This window comes from Larus michahellis, chromosome 3, assembly GCF_964199755.1.
Source record: "Larus michahellis chromosome 3, bLarMic1.1, whole genome shotgun sequence".
NCBI classification, from domain to species: Eukaryota; Metazoa; Chordata; class Aves; order Charadriiformes; family Laridae; genus Larus; species Larus michahellis.
This window is the reverse complement of record NC_133898.1, coordinates 123,470,450-123,491,549: the sequence shown is the minus strand read 5'-3', so window position 1 is coordinate 123,491,549 and position 21,100 is coordinate 123,470,450. Positions and strand designations below refer to the sequence as shown.

Sequence of the window (21,100 nt, the reverse complement as noted above, 5' to 3'; positions counted from 1 at the left end):
ATCACGTTCCACATTACGGTGGCCTCTCCTACAGCAGGTATTTATCATCCTCCGGTTACACGTGGCAAACTGAGGAAAACAGCGTTCCTGCAGTCTGCTGGGGGAGCCCAACACACATCCCTCCCCACGATCCGTTGCGCCTGAATGTGAAGAGAACCATAGTAGGGTCCTAAACGTGCACTTTGGGAGGTGCTGCGTCCCTGAACGCGTATAAAAAAAGAGATGAGGCAAACCCCCAGATGGCACACACCTCCTTTCCCCTCTCCCCTTCACTGTTAGGTAGTGTTTGCTTATTTATCACCAGAAAATGTTAAAGCACCGGTAATTCAGTTTTAATGGTTTTTCTCACCTGCAGAACTGCCTGGAGTGGTTCATGTTGGGACCTGCTTTAATATTGCCTTTTTCTGGGTCATAGATGGTGGTTGCTCGTGCATAAGCTCCTCCAAGAATAAAGATGAACCCATTGAGAGTGACTGCAGGAGCATATTTGTTATCTGTCAATGGAAAGCAACACTGAGATCAGTTTTAGGCTCAGGTTTGGAGACTGTTTTTTTTTTTATTTATACATTCCCCTTATTTATAGATAAGTCACGTTTCTCTAAACCTCCAAGGCTAGGGAAAGAAAAATGAGGAAGCCTTTCCTGGTTTTGTTCTTCTCTCTCCCAAGTTCTCAAAGGCGCTTTTAAAGTTCATCAGTCCTTCACGCCCCAGTACGCACCTCCCTCTAAACTGGTAAAGTACAATTATCCTCTCCCAAAGCCTAATGGAGTCACCGTGAAAGCTCCACTCTTACATATGAAATTAAGATGTCAAGTTGTTTCAGAATTTTGAATTGCTTCAAATTTTAACTCAGATGCTTCCCATGCCTGTGCAGCAGCTAAGTACCGGAGAAACTCACAGCGCAGAGACACCCTTAATAATATCCAATAGTTGATTCTCTTTCGTATTCTGCTTTTGCTTGTGGGAAGGTCACCCACATAATCCAGAAGATTTTCTGAGACCCAGGTTTTTTTTCCCCTTCATCTGTCTTGTAAATTCACCCGCATTTTTATTTTCAGACGCGTGCGCACCTCCAAGCAGTCCTGCATTTTAGCAACGAACCGTGTGAGGTTGGGGTTTGAAATTACACAAGTCCCTTATCCTAAGTCAAGTCCAATCAGAGTTTCCAAGGATGCTTTAAAGTTCATGTGTTAGCTGCGGCATTATTAGAAATACTGGTAAAACTAACCATAAATTATCAACTAAAATAACTCTAATTTAATTAGCTGACTTGTCCCTTATGCTACTAGCACGCCATATGCACATTATTAAATATGAGCCAGTTGGGCTGAAATTTCTCATGATGGTGTCTGTCTTGATGCTAATACAGGTTTTTTTAATCAACATTTCAGCGAAACCAATCAGAAGTGTCTGGGAACAAAAGATGGGAAAATACATTGCTTGACTTGAGTTAAAATAAGCCTCACAACCAGTTCTCTAAGAAGCCCGGGCCCTTTGGGGCGTGAAGCAGACGTGGCCTGGGTGGGTTACTCTGGTGTCAGGGGACACTTGTATAAAAATCATCCATATGTAGCTGTATGTTAAAGCCTCTCCAAAATCTGCGGTTTTATACGCTCAGGAAAGGGTGATTCTCTTGCACCTCCAGTGCGAGCCCTGCCGGCGTCAGCCCCTGCAATGCTCCTCCTGAGCGCGGGGAGTCAGGGCAGCGCGCTGGCGAGGAGGCTCGATATCATCTTTATTACGCTCTTACACCTCTGGTAACGGCCTCTACATAACGTTGAAGGGCTCTGCCTGTTCCTCCCAGATCCATAACCCTCTGACTGTGTCCTTTTAGGAACACAGAAAGAGATGGGCTTAACCCAGCCCCCGCAGCTTTACTTTTGGCATTTGCTTACCTCTCGCGCAGCTGGCGTTTGTAACCCTGACATTCTTGTAAAACCACCTTATTCCATTCCATATTTAACAAGAGATGTAATTTGACATGAGTTAAGCAACAGCTGATGAATTTCTCCAGAAGAGAGATCACCTCCCTAACTGGGGTTTGAACTGGTTAAGTTAGAAGGAAAATAACGGTTTTGTGGTGTCTGCTTCTGCTCCAGCATGGCCGTGGGGTGGTCTGGCACAGGTCATCTCACCCCGTGGGGTGGTCTGGCACAGGTCATCTCAGCCCAGGTCGGTGGGCGCCCAGGGGGATGGACAGGGGTGCAGCACCCAGCATGAAAACAGACAAAACACGTTAGGGGTTAAAGTCAGGCTCCTATTACGCTGAGTATCTACAGGCTTATGTCAAAAAACCACCGATGTATTAGGAAAATGTCACTGATCCTTGGGAACAGATGGGAAGAAACTAATTCATCCAGAAAATAGAACAAGGAGTATTCAGTTTCTTCTCAGTGCCACTAAGCCACTATAATTCATCAGAAAGACTTATCTGTCCTAACAACCCGTCTCGCATCCCTTTCCAAATCAGACTTGCATATGTGACATTTTTTCCAGTTAAGACACTCATCAGAAATTTTCCATATTTAATTATCACATCTTCCTGTTTTTTTTTTTTTTTCTTTCTTTGACTAGCACTGTTTTGCAGGAGAATGGAACTCGCGCATAAAAAAAGAACTCCGCTCCCAAATCTCACAGGGAAATTATTTGGGGCTCCCTCAAGGCAGAAACAGTGACTTCTCAGGAGACTGAATCACTGACTTCACGTTCCTCTTTGTTAAAGAAAGAGAGGGAAACCCCTTGGTTATTTTTATAGTGATATTTTTTTCCTTTCTTTCAAACAGGCAGACAGTCTGATACTCTTGTTTCTTTTTTTAAGAGGCAATTGTGTTTGATTCTCATCAATTTTTCAATACATCACCTTTCTGTTGTCTTTCTACTGCTTTTGGTTTTAGCTACAATTTAATAAATTGGTAGAAAGTAAGCCTGAGATAGAGAAACAGAGAAATCACTGCTGTTTCTTTCAGGAAGGGAGAAGTTCACAGTGAACGGTATCCCGATCTTGATGAAGATATGGCAGAAAGGCACGAGGGACACCCCTCCAGAGACAGGTAGCGAGAAAAGTGTGTTTTATTTTTGTTTTGTTACCATGGAGGTAGAAGTTGTTCGTGGATACAGGGAGCTTGGAATACTCAAGCCATCGTTCCTACTGCCTAGGTGTGGATGACCACCTTCGGTCTTTCCCCTTACTTCATCTCCGGTGCTATCCACACTCTTCCCCTGTTGTTGTCCTTTCCAGGGCTTGGTAATCTCATGCAAACACTCAGGAGACTCCAACTTCTGTCACTGCTTTAAGTCCTTAACATGCTCATAGTGCCAGGCGGGTGGCTGGGGAGCCCAATGCTGCAAAAGCGTGTTCTGGTTGGGCTTTTTGGTCAACGCTACTGGGCGTGAACATGAGCTCCTATGGGTCAGAGGCTTGCTGTGGGATACGGCGGGGACACTGGTTATTTCAAAAGTCTGCCGGAGTGAAGGAAAAGAGGGGAGAGGAAGCACGGAAACAGAGAAACAGCCTCCTTTCCCCTCCAAAATTCAAGTGTTGGGGCTGTTGGATATAGTCATCCATTTCAGGCTGGAAAATCTTAAATGGGGTAAGTCCAGGACAGCGAGCACACTTGAGATTAAAAGGCAGAATAAATGTAAAGGAAAGAATAGATAAAAGGTACTCTTCTCTCCAAATGGATAACATCATAACATCATTCTCCTTTGCTGTTGCCATAGGAAAATATGCAAGTATTTCTATCCTAGTGACAGGTCATTGCGGGAAGGGGTATGCACTCAACGACAATCCTTGAGCCAAGGTGTACTTCACATGGGGTTGCTAATTTAACCTACTGGCGTTCTCCTCGCTGAACAATGACAGCGTGCTGTCTGTGATGTGTTTCATGGCTCTCCTATCTCTCGGTACATAATATGGTCAAGTAGCACCGTTCTGCTTTCCCTTTCATGATTGCTTAAAGATCTTATGTTGCCTTCCAGTAAAGCACTCGGTCAGAGACTGAAGTGGCATTACAATGAATGGCAGCAGCACTTCATATGGAAAAAGGTTATTAAAACCAAGCTAGTCAAGCATTTTTGTCAGATGGAAGAAATGTGGGCACGCCACCAGTCTAGATATAAAGCCAACCGAAAGGTCTCCCTGCAGGCACGGGTGGCCGGCGGGAGGGGGGGTGGCTGATGCACGTGATGAAGCAGATTGGAGAAAGGAGACTAGTTAATAGAAACTAAATCTATTTTAATAGTAAGTGCCTCTTCCCCCCCCCGAATACTATGCAGACAAGCTCAAGAATGGCATAGTAATGGATAAGATAACGCCCCTCGGCCGCCAGAAGACTGCGGTCTGATCCTTAACATAGCTTGTGAGGCCGAAGTGCAGATATTGCAATTAACAGCAGGCTCTCGGATGTCAGCCTTTCTGGAACGGTGCTCTCCTGTTAGCTGAGTTCTCATAACTACACAACCCGCCGCAGGGCTCTACGGTCGCCCCAATGACCCTTGAGCAAATCGTCCTCAGAGACCCCAAAGCTGAGCATCCTCACTCGCAAACGTTGCATTTTGCGTCAGCATGGCGGGGGATGACCCATGCCAAGGCGGAAGGCTCCACCTGCCGTCATGGGGCAATTTCAGCATCAAGTTTACAGGCAAAATGTTGATGAACTGGAGGGAGTTGGACAAAGCATGGCCCCGCAGATGAAGCAAAGGTAGGAAGTGAAAGGGAGGACATCTGCTAAAGGGCAAACACAAAAATACTGACTGTGTTGGGGAGAGGGCGGAGTAAGTATGGGCGAGGGGAACACATCAAGGAGTGGAAAAAACCATTCTGAATAGAGGATATAGCAAATATGGAGAAGAAGTGGGTGAGACAAAGGAAAGAGAAATTCAAGCTCACTAGTGGGAAAAACACTAAGAAAAATACATTGAAGGATGAGAATTAACACTCATTGCTTTGAGACTTCTAGGTGAGAGCTGGCCAAACCCACACACGGCTATTGAACTATTGGCCTTGGGCAGAGACACAGGCCAAGACATGAATCTGGTTTTTCTTGTAAAGTCTAAAAATCAATTCATGGGAATCATTATGCATTTTAACCAAAATAAGCTATGGGCCAGTGCAGTAAAATGCACAGATGCTGCTAATGTTGTTTTCCAGATACTTCTTGCATTCTTAGTTCTGTGATTGTCCCACTTTGGTCAGACATATCACTGCGGGAGTAAACGGTATGGTGAGGAACTAGATACTCGGACTAGATGCCAGAAACGCACATAGATCTTTGACCTCTGTGTTCCCGGAGTTCTCACCAGATTTTAAAATTTAATAGCGGTGATGATTAAACACTGGTTTTCTTACAGTCCAGAAACATTAATAAAAACTTGTAATTCCACCAGTACAGGCACTGACTGTTCAGGGTATCAAAAAAGGTGTATTTTAGTGCCCTGGCATGAAGGCACAAAGTGAACTAAGAGGCAGTGACAAGATAATTAGGCTTACTTACAATCATTGACTTCAGCATGTCTATGGCCATCTTGTTAAATAAGACAAACTTCAGGACGCTGGGCATGAAATACATTTTTAGCAGAGCTATGTAGGACAGCCTGGCAAGAAATGGAAAGGCGGGTGCTGCAAGTACGTAGCCTGGGTTCATTTACTGTTGTAGGACTTTGGCTCGACAGTAGCAGACTTCTTGCAGCTCAAAACACCGGAAGGGGAAGTGCAAGGTGCTTTATCAAAAACATGCGGTGTGAAAGCCCCAGGAAGCTCCATTACTCCAGTAACAAGCTGTGGGCTGTGCTGCTGCAGGAACATCCGCCGGCTCCAAAGGCGGGGAAGACTGAAGCAGGGCAAAGGATAGGGAACATCTTGGAATGTTGGAATGGAATCTCCGAACATGGACGTGTGTAATCAAAACCTGCCCGAAGGCTACCACAGCATCCATGTGCAACGTGTTGGTGAGCCCAGTGTCATGCCTACTGCACAGGCATCCACGTCCCAACACCTCCTGGCAGGTGAAGGCTAAGGAACAAATGGAAACTGGGAGTGAATTCACTGCTTACGCCTAGAAGAAACCCAGGCAGAAGAGAGCAGGGGCTGAGCTGTGTGGACTTGCTATCGGTCCCCATTCCTCATCTCCTCTGCACAGGTAGGGTGTCAGTATGCAGCCTGCTTCACCTCCCTTCAGATTAGCCAAAAAATGACCTTCCCCCTTGCCATGGTTGATGCCAGTGTTGCCTTGGGTTAGGTTGGCGCATGACGCTTTGGAAGAGATGGACCTGTTGGGTTCAGATGCGTGCCACGCTGCATTCAACTCAGTATTGTAAAATACCACAGTCACTTGGGACAGGTACTACTGGTCGAAAAGTCTCCAGAGACCCTGGCTGCTTTCAATACCTGCATCTGCTGTTGCATATCTGAGCATGCTCGGGATGTTTTTAAATAATTCGTTGTCCTATTTGAGGTCAAACAGTTTTTACTGATCTCTGGGGTGACTTTAAACACCACAACTCTCCACCAGATATCTCAGTTGACTTAGCGCAGAGGGGCACCTAAGAATTCATAGATCAACACAACAAGGCCCTGAGGCTGTCAAAGACAGTGACCACAGCAGTGACCACAACGGGGTTCATTTCAGCTCGATTTTGTAAAAAGCACCCCAAGACTCCTTCTACTCCCTCTTTGGTTTAGATAAATGTTGCCTATACTGCACTTGGCGGAGCAGCCAGTTCCTGGGGGACACTTCACAAATACAGGTGATACTATGGATCTTGTAGAGCTGGAGAAATTAAAGTATATTTCCAATATTCCCACAGTCTTTTCGTGAAGATCAGGCATCGCTTCAGCTCAGTTTCCCAGACGTTCTCCACCGGGGTGCAATTTTTCAGGTTCTGTGTTATTTTACTTTATTTGCAAATAAATTGACGTTATACATTTCCCAACAAAGACACACAGCAACTCTGCATTTCATTGTATATTTTATGCCTTCAGTTTAACTAATTAACTTTGCTTACAGCAAGCAAACATAAATACCATCTTTTAACTCCACCAGTGTCTTTCATGTATTTTTGTTAGGAAATAATAGTACACGTCCATTAGCACAATGGATGACGAACCCAACTCTGGATGGTTTGGATGATTTTTTCCAAGCACGCATGGTGTTGATGCCTGCTAGACAGTATAACGAGCCCAGGGAACAATTTCTTAGTTCCTGTGGCACTTGTACTATTTTGGTAAGGGAAAAGAATACCTCTTTGCATAATGCATTCATTTTTGCAACACGCTCCGAGTACAGGAAAATCTCAGACTGTCAGTCAGTGGATTAAATGAACAGCGGCAGCTGTAGCCACGTGATGGAAAAAGCCAGGCAATAGGGTTGTTTGCGCCGCTGTATTACATAAACATGACTTTTGCCGGTTAACGCCCTCCCGCGGGGCGCTTCATGCTGCATCATATGCGTGTCATGTTATGTTAGGCTGGACACAAACAGCAGCAAGGGAGTCGGAAAGCAGCAGCGCTGGCTGCACAGCGGAGGCTAAAGCCGTGGCTGTACCAGCTCCTCATGACCTGATCTACTAGGGAACCCCAAGAAGAGAGTCATAATAATTGTAACAAGCTACAACACAATAAAGAGCAGCTTGTTTTAGCTTTCTGAATATGCCTAGGCCTTACCTGAGCACCTTGTAACTGTGCTTCTATAATGTATTACTTGCTACTCCTATTGCTCCACCAGGCTCAATGACGAGACCATGATTTTTTTTCTAAAATGAAGCACCTTATGTCACAGCTTCAACGTGACTAAGAGGTTTAGGATGGTGAAATAGTGGAACAGGTTGCCCAGAGAGGTGGTAGATGCCCCATCCCTGGAAACACTCGAGGTCTGGTTGGACAGAGCTCCGAGCAACCTGATCTAGTCGAAGCTGTCCCTGCTCATGGCACAGGGGTTGGACTAGAAGTCCTTTAAAGGTCCCAAATCATTCTACGATTCTAGGATGGAAAAGCAAGCCGCTCCAAAGCAGCTTCTCTGCAATGATTGCGTGAGTGCTGTTTCTTTGGCCACCTGAGTACAACCAGACCGATGGGTGCCCACGGCCACCCAGCACAGAGCAGGTGGCCCAGGTCAGCTGTCACCCTGCAGTAACGTGAAGCACCCTCATGAAGCTGAATGCTAAACCTCACTTCCAAAAGCAGCCTAAGCGCTCAGGGTGCAAATTGCCGCAGAAAGCAAGTAAGTTGCAAACGTCTGAGCACTATCCTAATTTTGGAAGGAAGTCTGCACCTCTGATGTTTGCTGGTCGAGTGGCACGTTTGGCCTCTCATCTTGCTCTTTATTCTATAAAATGTTCGGTGACCTCAAGGGCATCATAAACTAATAAACACAGTTTTAATACTCTCCACGTTTTGGAGATTTCAGCCTCTGAAGCACATATGCCTTTGGACACCACTGAAAAACCCCAGTTAAGAATGACCGCCGCTTCCCACAGGACAGACGACATCCTAGCAGACCCATGAGTAATAATCCATTAACTGAGCAGCGCTGCAGAACCGCGTGGAGCAACGCATGATGCCAGGATTAAGTTTCACTGCACTTTGCGATTTTTTGGATCTAAAATTACCAGTTGTCCATATCTAATAACCGCTTTCCTTTCTCCTCTACTTTGAACTCATCACTTCTAGCTGATAACTAGCTGTATTAATGAGTGACAATTGCCTTCAGTAAAGATCCAGATAATTGCCTCTGGTATAATGTACCAAGCATTCCTGCCAATCTGTTGTAAACATATCTCCCCTCACCCCCCCAACTCATTTGCTTTCTGCAAAGGTATTAAAATACCTGTAGCACAGAGATTTCTGTCGTAATACGGGTTTACTCTGCCACCACGCATCTCTTACCGATCATTGGAGACTCTATAAAACTCCACGAATTAGTCTGAGGGATGTAGGACTGCAAGACCCCCGCAGCTCGGCCGGCTTCATTCACCCCACCGAAGACGTAGATCTTCCCACCGCAAACGGTCGCAGCGGCTGAATGGACAGCCTTTGGCAGAGGAGCGATGGTCTCCCACTGGTTGGTTATCGTATCGTACCTAGGGCGACAGCAACCGGAGTGAGCTGAGCTAACGCAACGCAACGCTGGGCAGGACAGACAGGCAGAGAAAGCGGGCTGGGATAGAGCAGAAAGGCAGGCTGACAAGCAGAAGAAAAGCAGAGGTGGAAACATGTTTTTTTAACATCCTACAAATTCAGCCACTTGGTGAACAGTGTAATTAATGCTTTTTCTAAGCTTTTAAAACATTAAGAAAAGCCCAGGGAAAGCTGGTTCTACTTTCTGTATATGCCTCTCAAATCTCATTATAGTCCAAGCTAAAGAAACTTGAGGACACCTTTGTTGAGATGTCTTCCACTAATTAATTTCTATTAATGAGTATACAATGAGATTATTCTTGCAAATCAGCGCAGTGATATCCAATAGTAACCGGAGGCAGGGAACTGATAATATACTTCAGTGGTTCGGCTTGTGGAACACACCTCACCTACAGCGTAATGCAACACGATAGGTCGTTTTACTCTAGTTAACTGACCAGCGACGCACATTATGTACCAGAGTAAGTTGCTTCCATTTAATTTTCATTGTGCAAACCAAACTACGCGCTTCATTTTGCAGGATGCTGCAAACGTTAATGCTGGAATAAGATTTCACCATCGCATCCATATTTGACATGAAGCAAACAGAAAAGAGTATGCATGAAAGTGCTAAATTAGTTTTAAGGTCATCAGTATCTGATTTAATTAAGCCGTTGACCATAAGGGATGTGCAGTTAATAATCCATGGATGAAGATTCATTTTAGACAATGTCACAAGTACAGACGTCAATTTTTTTTTTAAAGATAATGTGGCAGGGATCCAAATAGCTGCTCTAAAATGAGTCTTGGAGACAGTGGAAAATAATGCGATTTTTAGGCTTCTGTATTTCCATGTAATGGCATAATCAGTCAAACAGGAGTTTCCTACGTAGTGATTATTCAAAATTGTTGACTGCAAGAACAGAAGCCTCATCACCCATTCAGGGCTTTTGCTCTTAGTATTAGTGATATGCAATACGCAAACATGAAATGAATCCCTGGCCATCAATCCATCTGTAAAGAAAGACTTAGTGACAGGGGAATTCTCCTTTGCAACACGTTCCTCAAATTCTCACTGCACAAACTTGGGGAAAATAAAAGGGACAAAAGATATAAGCGGCGGAAACAGCACAAAATAATGTGCTTAATGAAAACGCATTAATGAGTTTCCAAGTAATATAACTGAAAGTAATTAACACACCCATAAAAATGAAGCAAGAGCAAGAGGGAGGCAAACTTTAACTAAAAAAAATATATGGAAAGCCCCTTATAATGAGCATGGAGAACCGCCATTTACAATGCTGTAAATTAGCTACTGAGAAATTAAATTCGTCTACAAAGAAGTTATCAAAGAGGAAAAATATAACGAGATTAAACAACACGGTGCTGGGAGCATTCAGGGTGACACACCTATATTGGGCTGATTCTCAACATTTGGTACCGAACTGGAGCCTGCAGATGGATGTCTGACTGCACAAGCAGCTCCTCCAGGTACGGCACCACGTGCTGCAGCTCCTGCGTCTGCCCACAGCGCTCGGGGCAGCACTCGTGTCCATCCTAGCAGATGTCCAAAAATCTCGCAGAATATAACAAGTTTCATACATGGCTTTTGGGTTACGCTTTGCTTGCTGTAGTAAACTGAGGCTTGGTAATTTAATCGTTGATGTCTTACTGTATAATAAAAGCTGGTTAAGAAATCGGTTAGAATTGGTTCAAACTGGGCACAGAAACTGGAGCTGAGAAAAACTGACCCCATGTGCCTGTCCAGTTCCTTGGCTTCCAAGATATAAATTATTTGTGTCACCTGACACGTATTGTCTCACACCATCCACTCTGACTCGGCACCAGGAACATCTGTGGCCAGTCGAAGTGGCCTGAGATGGGACAGTGAGCAGCCGCGCTGCCTTTCCCAGCGCTGGCACAAGTACCTGGCAGACCACAGCTGCCAAGACAGATATGTTCCTGCCATCAGCTGATCCTTCTAATACATTTTTGGGAAGGAGGGGTTATACCCTTCACATTTGCTGTGGGTTGGCTATGGTTGAGGACTGCGTCTATAGGAATACTGGAGAAAGGTTCAAATTACAAAGACAACAGTCCCTTTTCTAGATGAATTTCACTATTGGGACCTCAGGTCCCCTAGACCCCATTTTTCACTGCTCTCTCTTTATGCTCTACAGCAACAGAACTGATCTTTGTGTTTTCTACCCTCCTTTATCTGTCACCAGGAAACCAAAAATGACCAAATGATGAAAGCCACAGGCTGCAAATCTACTGGATGCAGGTGCAAGTGGGGCAGCTTAAAAACCACTCTTGTCTTGAGGGTCATTTGGTTTAAAAACCAGTCAACACAGGCATCTAACATGGGTTTTGCATGGGCTGCTCAGTGAAGCAAACCTCTTAAGTAAGTTCCTAACTTACCCCTGGAGCTGAAGAATAGAAGTTGGTGCCTTCAAGTCCTCCTGACGTCTGTCCAGCAAGCCCCACCATCCCTTGGGAATTTATTCCTCTGGCTCAATCCCTCCTTACAAAACTGAAGACCTGATTTCTAGTCTCTGTTTTGCAAGGTGTTTTTTATTTTTTTATTTTTCCTGTTGGATTATAAAGCTGTCTGCTATCAAATCTCTCTCTTTCATGTGTGGACTTGCAGAAAATAATAAAGTCACCTCTTCACCTTCTATGGAATAAACTAAGTAGTCTAAGCTCCTTAAGCCTCCCACTGCAAGGCAGGTTTCCATCATTTTGGTCTATCTCAAGTCAGCTCCTAATGTGTTCACACAAGGATTTGCACCAGATTAACTGAATTGGTTTAAAAATTAATAAAGTTGAATCTTTGTAACCTTCCAGGACAGGAAATAATGACACCTGCTTTACCTCTCTGCCCTAGGGCCTTTCCATCTGTGGCGGCATCTCCGGCGTTGCCATTGCTCCACCACCACTAGTGCTAGTGGGGCTCCTTAGCGGCCTTTAACACGGGCTCTGCTCAAGGGCCAGCGGGGAGGGAAGTGATTTAAAGAATAATCACTTTGATCTCTTTCCATTAGTCAAGCTTTGCACTTGATTCCCCTGTTTGAAGCCGTAGATGGAGACTTAATGGGAGCTGGCTTCGAGCCAGGCAACGATTTTTCTTCCCTCTCCTGCACTGCTCTCTCCAGTTCTGGTGTGTCCATCCCTGTCCTTGGCTATGGGCCTGCCAAGCCCATCCAATTTGATGAACTTGGAACTTCAAGGACATCTCCTTTCACATGACTGGTATCTGTTTTTGCAGTCTTTGCATGCCATGGACTCACGTGCGGTTTTACACGGATGCCCTTGCAGGCCTTCCTCTGCCCCCAGAGCGGTCCCTGCAACCCCGTGGTCCATGGCCCTGCCATGCTCCGGGCATCGGGCTTTCCACATGCGCAGGACGTGTCTGTCCCCGCCTGTCTCTTCACGTGCACCGAGCACTGTCGTCTCACCTGACCCTTGTGCGGTCGCTACCCTCTGCTTTCTGTATTATTTATATACCCATGATATGGCAAATGACCTGAACTGAAAAAAACCTGAACCCAGCAGAAAATACAGCCCAGGCCTGAAAGAGCAGAGGCAGAAATGACCTTGCTGGTTTTCACAACTCTCCACTCTGAGGATCCCATCCGTGGGGCTGATCCTCCTCTTGCTTTGCTCATTTTGTTCAGCGCCCCCTTACATCACGGTCAGTCGCTTACAGACATGCACCCTCCAGTTTCTCATACATTATTTCATTCTGTTTGCAGGAAAGCTGCTATTTAAAATAAAGCCGTACGGTGTCATATTGATCTGCTCTTCAGATGATTCACATGTTGTTTAAAATCACATTAATGGATTACTATTTTTTGCCTTTTTTATTTTCTTCTGACTGTTCTGAGGGGCTTAAGAAAGTATCCTTGGACAAGGCTATATATTTAATTTTCCTAAGATGTCAATAAAACAGTAGGTTCTGAAGCGGCTTCTAAAGCTTATAAAGCTTATATTTTACATTGAATTTTTTAGACTGCCTTCCAAGTACACAGTGCCAGCCAAAGTAATCTCCCAATTTTAGACAACCCTATTGTAAAAGTGCTGTCAGGTCAAGGGGATTCATCTTCTTCTGTCCTTCAAACAGATAATAACCACAAAGCACCCACATTTCCACACTTTTAGTCGCATACATTGTCTTGTCAGCATACGCAGTCTTCTCAGCTCTCAAATTGCATATATTACAGGGCCCATCCATTATCTAAGAACCTAGTTCGTGGATCCATTTCATTTCGCCGCCTCCCAACTCAACTCATCTCTCAGAAGAAGACAGAAAGTGTAATACCCTCTCGCCTAACACCTAATGACTCACTCCCTGTCACACAGGAACTTGCCAGAAGGGCTTGATGGAGAACTGCAGTCGCACCGTTATTTCCCTAAACACTCATTCCAAAAACATAACTCTCCCTGAACATATACCCGTGTACAGCCACAAAAATGGACTTATAACTCAGACCCTCTGGCACATGCATATTGTTTTAAGATGAGTAACGAAGGACTCCTACCCGTCTGTTTGTGATAGTCCTGTAATATTCTCCACTGAGTCGGAATTTTTACTGCCTCTTTGCAGACAAATGGCAGATAAAGGGCAAAAAATCTCAGCCCTGTTGAAGTTGATGGGAAAACACCCACTGATTTAAGTGGCACCAGAATTTCTGATTGAGGCTGCACCCTTCAGCATCAATGGCACAACCGAAAGCACGGGGAGAGGAGCACAGGAGCTGATGCCAGAAACCACCACGAGTCCGGTGGTCCCTACTTGCTTTAATGCTTTTTAACGGTGCAGCAGATGAATTAGGTGCAGTCAGGTGGTAGCATGTACAGCTAAGATGGCCTGACATCTGTTTTTAATAAACGGAATGCAATAAAAACACCTTTGTAAGTTTTTAACCATTTAGGATGAAATATTCCAAGAATTCCAGGAAAAACAGGTGGAGAACAAGACGCAAATTGGGAGAAAAATGTTATTTTCTCCATCTTCTATGTGACACCATGCAGTCTCCATGTTCTGGGGCTGCTAACTGTTGAGGTCAGGGTAGGTCACTTTGGATCGGAGATGTGCCCTCTATCCCGCCAGCAAAACGCATCGAAACCTGCCGAAAGCTGGGCACGGTCATGCTTGAGGTAACTGAGCAAGCAGAATGTGGTTGGGAAAGATAAGCTGCATGTGGGCGAGGGGATGGGGTAGATGACCCAGAGGGGGAGGGTGTCCAGTGCGTTGTCCCTCACGCTGGTGGCACAGCCCAGGACCGCACGGTGCATCGGGCCTCCATCCGGGTGGGTAACAGGGTAACAGGTGGGTAACAAAGGATGTCTCCTTTGGGGTGAAAAACTAACCAAAACGCAAGAGTGCGTGACCCTGAAATTCAACACCGAGGGGAACAATGTTAACCTCAGAGGTAAATGTCATTTTTGGCATCACCTGACTTGGAGCATATGATCACGTCTCCTTATTTTTTTAATATAGTCCTTTTGCAAGACCTGCCGGAATGACAGAGAGGTTTCCACCCTCCTGAGAGATGGTATCTCAGTGTCCCATCCAAAGCAACACAATATTTGAAGAGGAACATGCAGCCCACACGGAAGTACGGTGGGAGAGGGCCAGTTGCTTGGAGCTCTTGGGGGGTTGAAAGAAAGAGAGGGCAAAGTCACGAAGTGAGGATTAACTGCGCTGATGACCTCAGACAACTGAGCAATTAAAGTGGCTTTACTTTGTATTTTAATGCAGTGTTTTTTAAAGTTGCAATGCAAATTCAGAAAGCCTCATTGCTTGCAAAAGTGGGGACAGCGATTTGAATTCCTGAACGCTTGCACAAATTAGCTGCCTGGTCCAAATGGGAAACGCTTTTGCCTGAAAAGGCATGACTTTGCTCAGTATAGCTACCAGGGTCGGCTTTTTCCCACCTGCATTTCTAACTGCAGACCCCTGGATCATCCTTTCCGAAACAGACAGCTTCAGCCATGACATACTTTGCTTCTGTCATCCCCCGCTGTCATTTTAATACAAAGAATAAAAAAGGAAACATCCCCAAACCTCCCTCATTTCTTGGCATAACCCAAAAGAGTCCATGTAGCACTTTTTCCATAGCTGCGTCTCACAAGTCACTTTATAGACAATAGCAGATTAATTATAACCATGGGTTTAGCAAATCCCCATGACAAGACATCCTTATTGTGGTCGGGACAGTGTGCGCTGAAATGATAGGGAGGAAATCAGCTCCTTTCCCACATAAAAGTCTCTTGGTGGGCTTGTTACTACTGAAAACCAGCGCGGCCGCTCTCCCTGAGCCGTGCAGGGTACGGCGGGGGGCTGAGCGCGACTTTGCAGCTGCAATGTCATTCGTGGCAAGGGCCTGGGTGACTGAGATGAGAAGGAAGGAGAGGGAGAGACTTTGCTTGATTTGGGGTTCGTTCAACTGACCGATGTTTTGGGTGCTTTGTTAAAGAGAGACTGCAAGAATCAGCGCAGAGAAAGAAATGAGACTCTGGGAAAAATAAAACGAGATCGTTCAATCAATGACGTCTATCAAGACACCTAGCCGCGATAGCGTTATTTCGATGTTCCTCTTTATCAAGAGATGGAATGAAAGACTGCATCTCTTTCCCGGGCTCTCTCCTTCCCACGTTCACAAAAACATTCCTGCTAGTTAAAAATGTGCTGACTCAAACGACAGCACGAATCCCTTCAGAAATCAAAAATAAATCTGCATAGGATGGTGAGATTTTCTTCAAAGCCAGTCCCAAGGGCAGCGCCCACCTTAAGCTCAGAGTAAGGAGGGAAGCAACGCTCAGGTGTTGCCCTCACGGCTATGATTTACCATCCAGCCTTCCCTGACTTGCCGAGAGCACCAGCACCAACCTCAGTTCTTCAGCCCATGCCCGGGCTGGGAGGGAAGGCTACGCGCAGACCTTGTCCCACAGCACACCTCCTTTCCTTTTCCCGCATCCTTGTCTCCTAGTGCCAAATTTGTGCACACAGAGGAACACAGAACTACACGTGAGCGGTGATCACTCAGCACCAGCCAGGATCTCCCTGGCCGGGCGCACGTGCCCCAAGCTGCTCTGCCCCATGCGCTGAACTAGGCAGAAATCCTTCGGGAAATAAGAAGTCATCGCATGATTAAAGATTGTATCAAAAAGCGGATCTGCAGAAGGAAACTTGATTTTTTGGCATTTCCTAATTTCCCGAGCGTTTGAAACACTAATAAACTTTTAATGCAGGTTTTGGCATTCAGTATTTACAGTATCTACCTAAATGAAAAAATAAACACCCCCTGCATAAACGCAGCATAAACGTTGCAACACCAAAATCCAGAAATAACAGATTGAAAGCAAATCTTTCTTAATGACCTATCCCTATTCTGGATTGCCTGTTAAAGCAACTTTTACTAGGAACTGCTTGCTTCAAAATGTTGCCGAAGAAATATTCAAATTCAGCACTTAAAACTGAAAAAAACCCCACCACACTCGTATTTTTGGTTGCCAGATTCACTAAGGAAAAATATTTCACAAAAAAAATGTATCATTACTCTATTGTCACAATGTATTTTTAAGTGGTTGGGTAAGGCTAGGGCTGTGTTCATCTTTTTGGAATGGAATATTCTTGTACTGCATTTCAAAGCGGTTTCTATTTTTTGACGAAAATGTTAATATTCATATAAAATTTATGGGTTTATTGAACGTTATGGTTGACATGAAATTAGTTAGTTTTGGAATTCTACTTTGTGAAATGTTTCTTTTGTGCTTTTGTTCCTTCCTGTATTTTTTAAGTTCCGTGTGAGAAAAGGAGTCTTCTTGAAAAGAGAAATTTCCATTCTCTCCCACCTCTTTTCAGCCCCTCTAGGCCAGGAATTCCAAACTGTTTCCACTTATCGACTGTTTTACTCGGAGCTTGGCAGGTCCCAGCCCCAGGCCAAGAGCACAAAGGGAGGATTTTCCTTCCGGCCAGGTCAAGGCTGAGGTGCTTTACCAGGAGAGCGCATGCGAGAAACTTACTTTGCTCTTGCTTTTTTGGGGTTTAAAAAACAAGACAAAACAAAAAAACCCCAAAACAAAAAAAAAAGGAAAAGGATTATTGTGATCTGTAAAGACTTTCATCCGTACTAAATTCAAAGGAAGTTTATTAGTTCATTGTATAATCTGTGTAAAGTGTCCAAAGAGGCTTAATTCCTCTCTTCCCTCCCGCGAGCAAACCGACAAACAAACTGGCAGCTTTCGTCTTTGGTTTTGAAACAATGCTTTCCACTGAAGCTTTAAAAAACAAATCTAATCCTGCATAGTTTCCTCCTTTCTTAGCTGTTATAAAAGCTTATTTTAACACATGCAGCCCATTTGATGTGTCCTTTAAAAGGGAAATGGACTTTTAGCACAGCATGAAGAAAAAAGCTCCAGCAAACAGCATGGTTTGGGTTTTTTTTTTTTTTACCTTTCCACATGGTCGACGTTGCCTGCCACACCGACCCCTCCAATGGTATAAATTTTCCCATCGTACACCAGACTGTTATGTCGACACCTTGGGACTGTCATGCGGGACACGAGGTTCCAGTTATCGAGCAAGGACATGTAACACCAGACATCAGCGAGCGTGACACCCGACTCCATGCCGCCTGGCACCGACGTGCGGGTGAGGGAAAGAAAAGGGGAGAATTACGTGAGATCCTGGAACGGCAGCAGCTTTGCACACAGCAATCAAAGCCAGCTACAAAGTAAAAACTCTTCAAATGACATTTGACTAATTAAAATAAATCACCCTCAATACTGAGCATCTGTTCCGATGATGCATATCTGTGTCATTTATTCATGCGCCCCAAAGGCTGGGTTTTTTTTTTTTAATAAGATGACAAGAAGAAATCAAGATGTCAGACTATGAGGGACACGTACATAAGGGGATAGACCCTTTTCAGTGTTCATAAATAACTTCCACTCTATTAAATTACTGCAACACTTGCAAGAAGGTGTCAGGAGGCAGAGCCTATCTTGGCTTGCGAGACACAGGCCAGTCTGAAATCTGAAAGGCTTAATGCAGTGACGGATTGAAGCAGCACATACATGGGCAGAATAAAGTCAGTGATTGCACTGTAGGCTTAATGCCTCATTTTTAGGGACAAATTTCTGATTTATTTTCATTTGCTGATAAAGGAAAGAACGAGCTGTACCACTCCTGTAAAACAGTTCGAGATGCTCCAGTGAGACATTTATATCGGTCATTTTTGTAACTTCTGACTGAAGCTTCCAACGTAGCCACTTAGTGGGTGTCTTACTATCCCCATTTTGAAGCACAAAGAGGTGAAATGATCTATTTGGGACCACACTAGGAGTCAGTGGCCGAGCCAGGAAAAGAAACTAGACTCAGTTCTGTGGTTTAATGAGAAAACCAGGCTTCCTCCTTGGTATTTTGCTCTCCAAACTTATGCTATGTGGTGTGGGGTCCGGTACTTGGAGCTTGCAGGAGTTCATTCCCAGTTCTCTTTGTTCCCCTTCCCTTTTTCCTGCGTCTTGTAAGTTTGAGCAAAGCAAAATATCAACCGACACTCAGCTCGGTCTCCAGCCATGCGGGATTTTCAGCTCTCCTGTTGTAGCCACCACCGCTCATCCAGATTCAAGGGAAAAGAGCTGAAATGAGCTTTGAATTTAGGATTCAACAGCTGTTATTAGCAGGTATGGCACAGCCGAAAATGGCTCTACATATTGGAAAGTACCTCAGCTAAGAATAACTGAAAGTCAACATCTCACAAAAGCCTCCATAGAAGGCTTTTGTTCCAGTGGCAAAACGAGCATGGGCAAAAAACCACCAAGAAACAATTTCCAATCAATCCTTAGGGCCTCTATGCAGTATTAATGGAATTTAACACCCCAGGCAGCAATTTACTGTGGAAAATGCAGTGAGGGAACTCGGCAAGGGAAAGGCAACAGCTGTAACCCCTTACTGGTACTGTCTGGTGCATCCATGCTCCCAACTACACCCTCGGATCGCACACATCCACATCTCCCTGCCCAGGCTCCTCTTTTTATCATCAAACCTCCACTCAGCTGCCATCAGAGCGTCCTTGCATCGCCTGCTGGGAATTACTTTTCCCCCTCCAGCCAAGCAGAGGTACCACCAGACTACAAAAAACCTGACACCGTGATGCTACGGGCGCAGCACCAACAGCTACTTTGGGAGTTAAAGCCTTTTAAGGAGCGTGGTCTCAGTTTCATCGAAACTAAGAAGATTACAGGGCTAGTGACTACTGTCAAAAGAGAGGTTTCAGCAACAAGTACAAAACGTGAATGCTCCTGTAAGCAAATACTGTAAGTGTAGGTCACATATTCAGCAGTTCAGCCTGTCTGTCTCAAATTCCATAACCCACCATTTAGACTAAACTACAGCCAGTATTTTAAATTGTGTTTCTATGGCAGTGAAACCTCTTTGCATGCTTGATGGTTGTCAGACCTATTTTCTTCACGTTGCAACCGCAGAATATTGCTGTTGACTGCTTTGAGAGAACATTAACGCTGCAGAGAAATGGAGAATGATAAAAGCAGGGAAATCCCTCTTTCCCAACCTCCCTCACACTTGTCTTTCCCCACCCCCGCCACCCTGGGAGCAGCTAGGTACAACTCCTGCATGTCCTGCCTTGTAAGGAGGAAACTTTTCTGCCAGCCCAGTAAATCTGGGGGATGAAGGGATGGAGAGCAGCCCTGTGGAGATGGACTGGGGGATAATGGTGGATGAAAAACTGGACATGACCTGGCAATGTGAGCCTGCAGCCCAGGAAGCCAACCACATCCTGGGCTGCATCCAAACAACCGTGGCCAGCAGGTCGAGGGAGGGGATTCTACCCCTCTGTTCCACTCTGGTGAGACCCCACCTGGAGTCCTGCATCCAGCTCTGGAGCCCTCAGCACAGGAAAGACATGGACCTGTTGGAATGGGTCCAGAGCAGGCCATGAAGCTGATCGAAGGGCTGGAGCACCTCTGTTGTGAGGACGGGCTGAGAGAGCTGGGGTTATTCAGCCTGGAGAAGAGAAGGCTCTGGGGAGACCTTATTGAGGCCTTTCAATATATAAAGGGGGCTTATAAGAAAGACGGAGAGAGACTTTTTACCAGGGCCTGTAGTGACAGGCCAAGGGCCAAGAGTTTTAAACTGAAAGAGGGCAGATTTAGATTGTACATGATTTTTTATGATGAGGTTGGTGAGACACTGGAACAGGTTTCCCAGGGAAGCTGAGGACGCCCCATCCCTGGAAACGTTCAAGGTGAGGTTGGATGGGCCTTTGAGCAACCTGATCTAGTGGAAGATGTCCCTGTCCATAGCAGGAGGGTAGGAACTACATGATCTTTAAAAGTCCCTTCAACCCAAATTATTCTGTGATTCTACATTTCTATGAAATCTGATGCTTACCTGAGAGATAGATGTTGTCCCCAGCACTGACCACGCTGAAAAACTCTCGATCATAGAAGGGCAGGCTGGCCAACGGGTACCACTTGTTGTTTTGTGGATTTAAGCAAGTGACCGCTGTTAAAGCACGTTGATTCATGCCGATCATCTGACGCCCCCCAACTAAGACTATTACCTCGGCCACGCCTAGGATTCAAGTAAGAAAAATAATATTATAAAAAGTTACATCTCTCAACCAGGCAGAGGCCTATCAAAAAATACTCGGCAGTTGGGGTAATTTTAATGCATCACATAAAAATCTGTTTTAGACTGTGCAATGAAACCAGGAAGGGTGAGAAAAAAGGGAGTGTGCATGTGTGGGAGAGCAGTGGGTGAGGAATGACACTATGAACATCCTTGGGAGAACTTGGGAGGGAGCATGCCATCTGGGCAAAACTTGAAGGGGAAAGAAAAAAAGGCCTTTCCATGTAAAGATGTCTGTTGACTTCAACAGTCTTCGAGTGAGACCTGCACGTAGCAAATTCCTGTTCCACTGAAGAAAATGGGAATTTTGTCAGGGATTGTGATAGCTT

The 21,100-nt window shown here is 45.1% G+C and overlaps 1 protein-coding gene across 9 annotated transcripts in view; it reads right to left on the bottom strand.

Moving 5' to 3' along the window:
* The window catches only part of KLHL29 (kelch like family member 29), a 403,126-nt gene that overhangs the window by 13,771 nt on the left and 368,255 nt on the right, over nt 1-21,100 (bottom strand). For all 9 annotated transcript variants that reach the window (XM_074581951.1, XM_074581954.1, XM_074581955.1 and 6 more), the window contains 4 exons: nt 20,532-20,714; nt 17,574-17,754; nt 8,882-9,075; nt 350-494 (listed from right to left, as the gene is read on the bottom strand). In XM_074581951.1, coding sequence (XP_074438052.1) covers nt 350-494; nt 8,882-9,075; nt 17,574-17,754; nt 20,532-20,714 — 703 coding nt within the window. The remainder of the gene's footprint in view (nt 1-349; nt 495-8,881; nt 9,076-17,573; nt 17,755-20,531; nt 20,715-21,100) is intronic.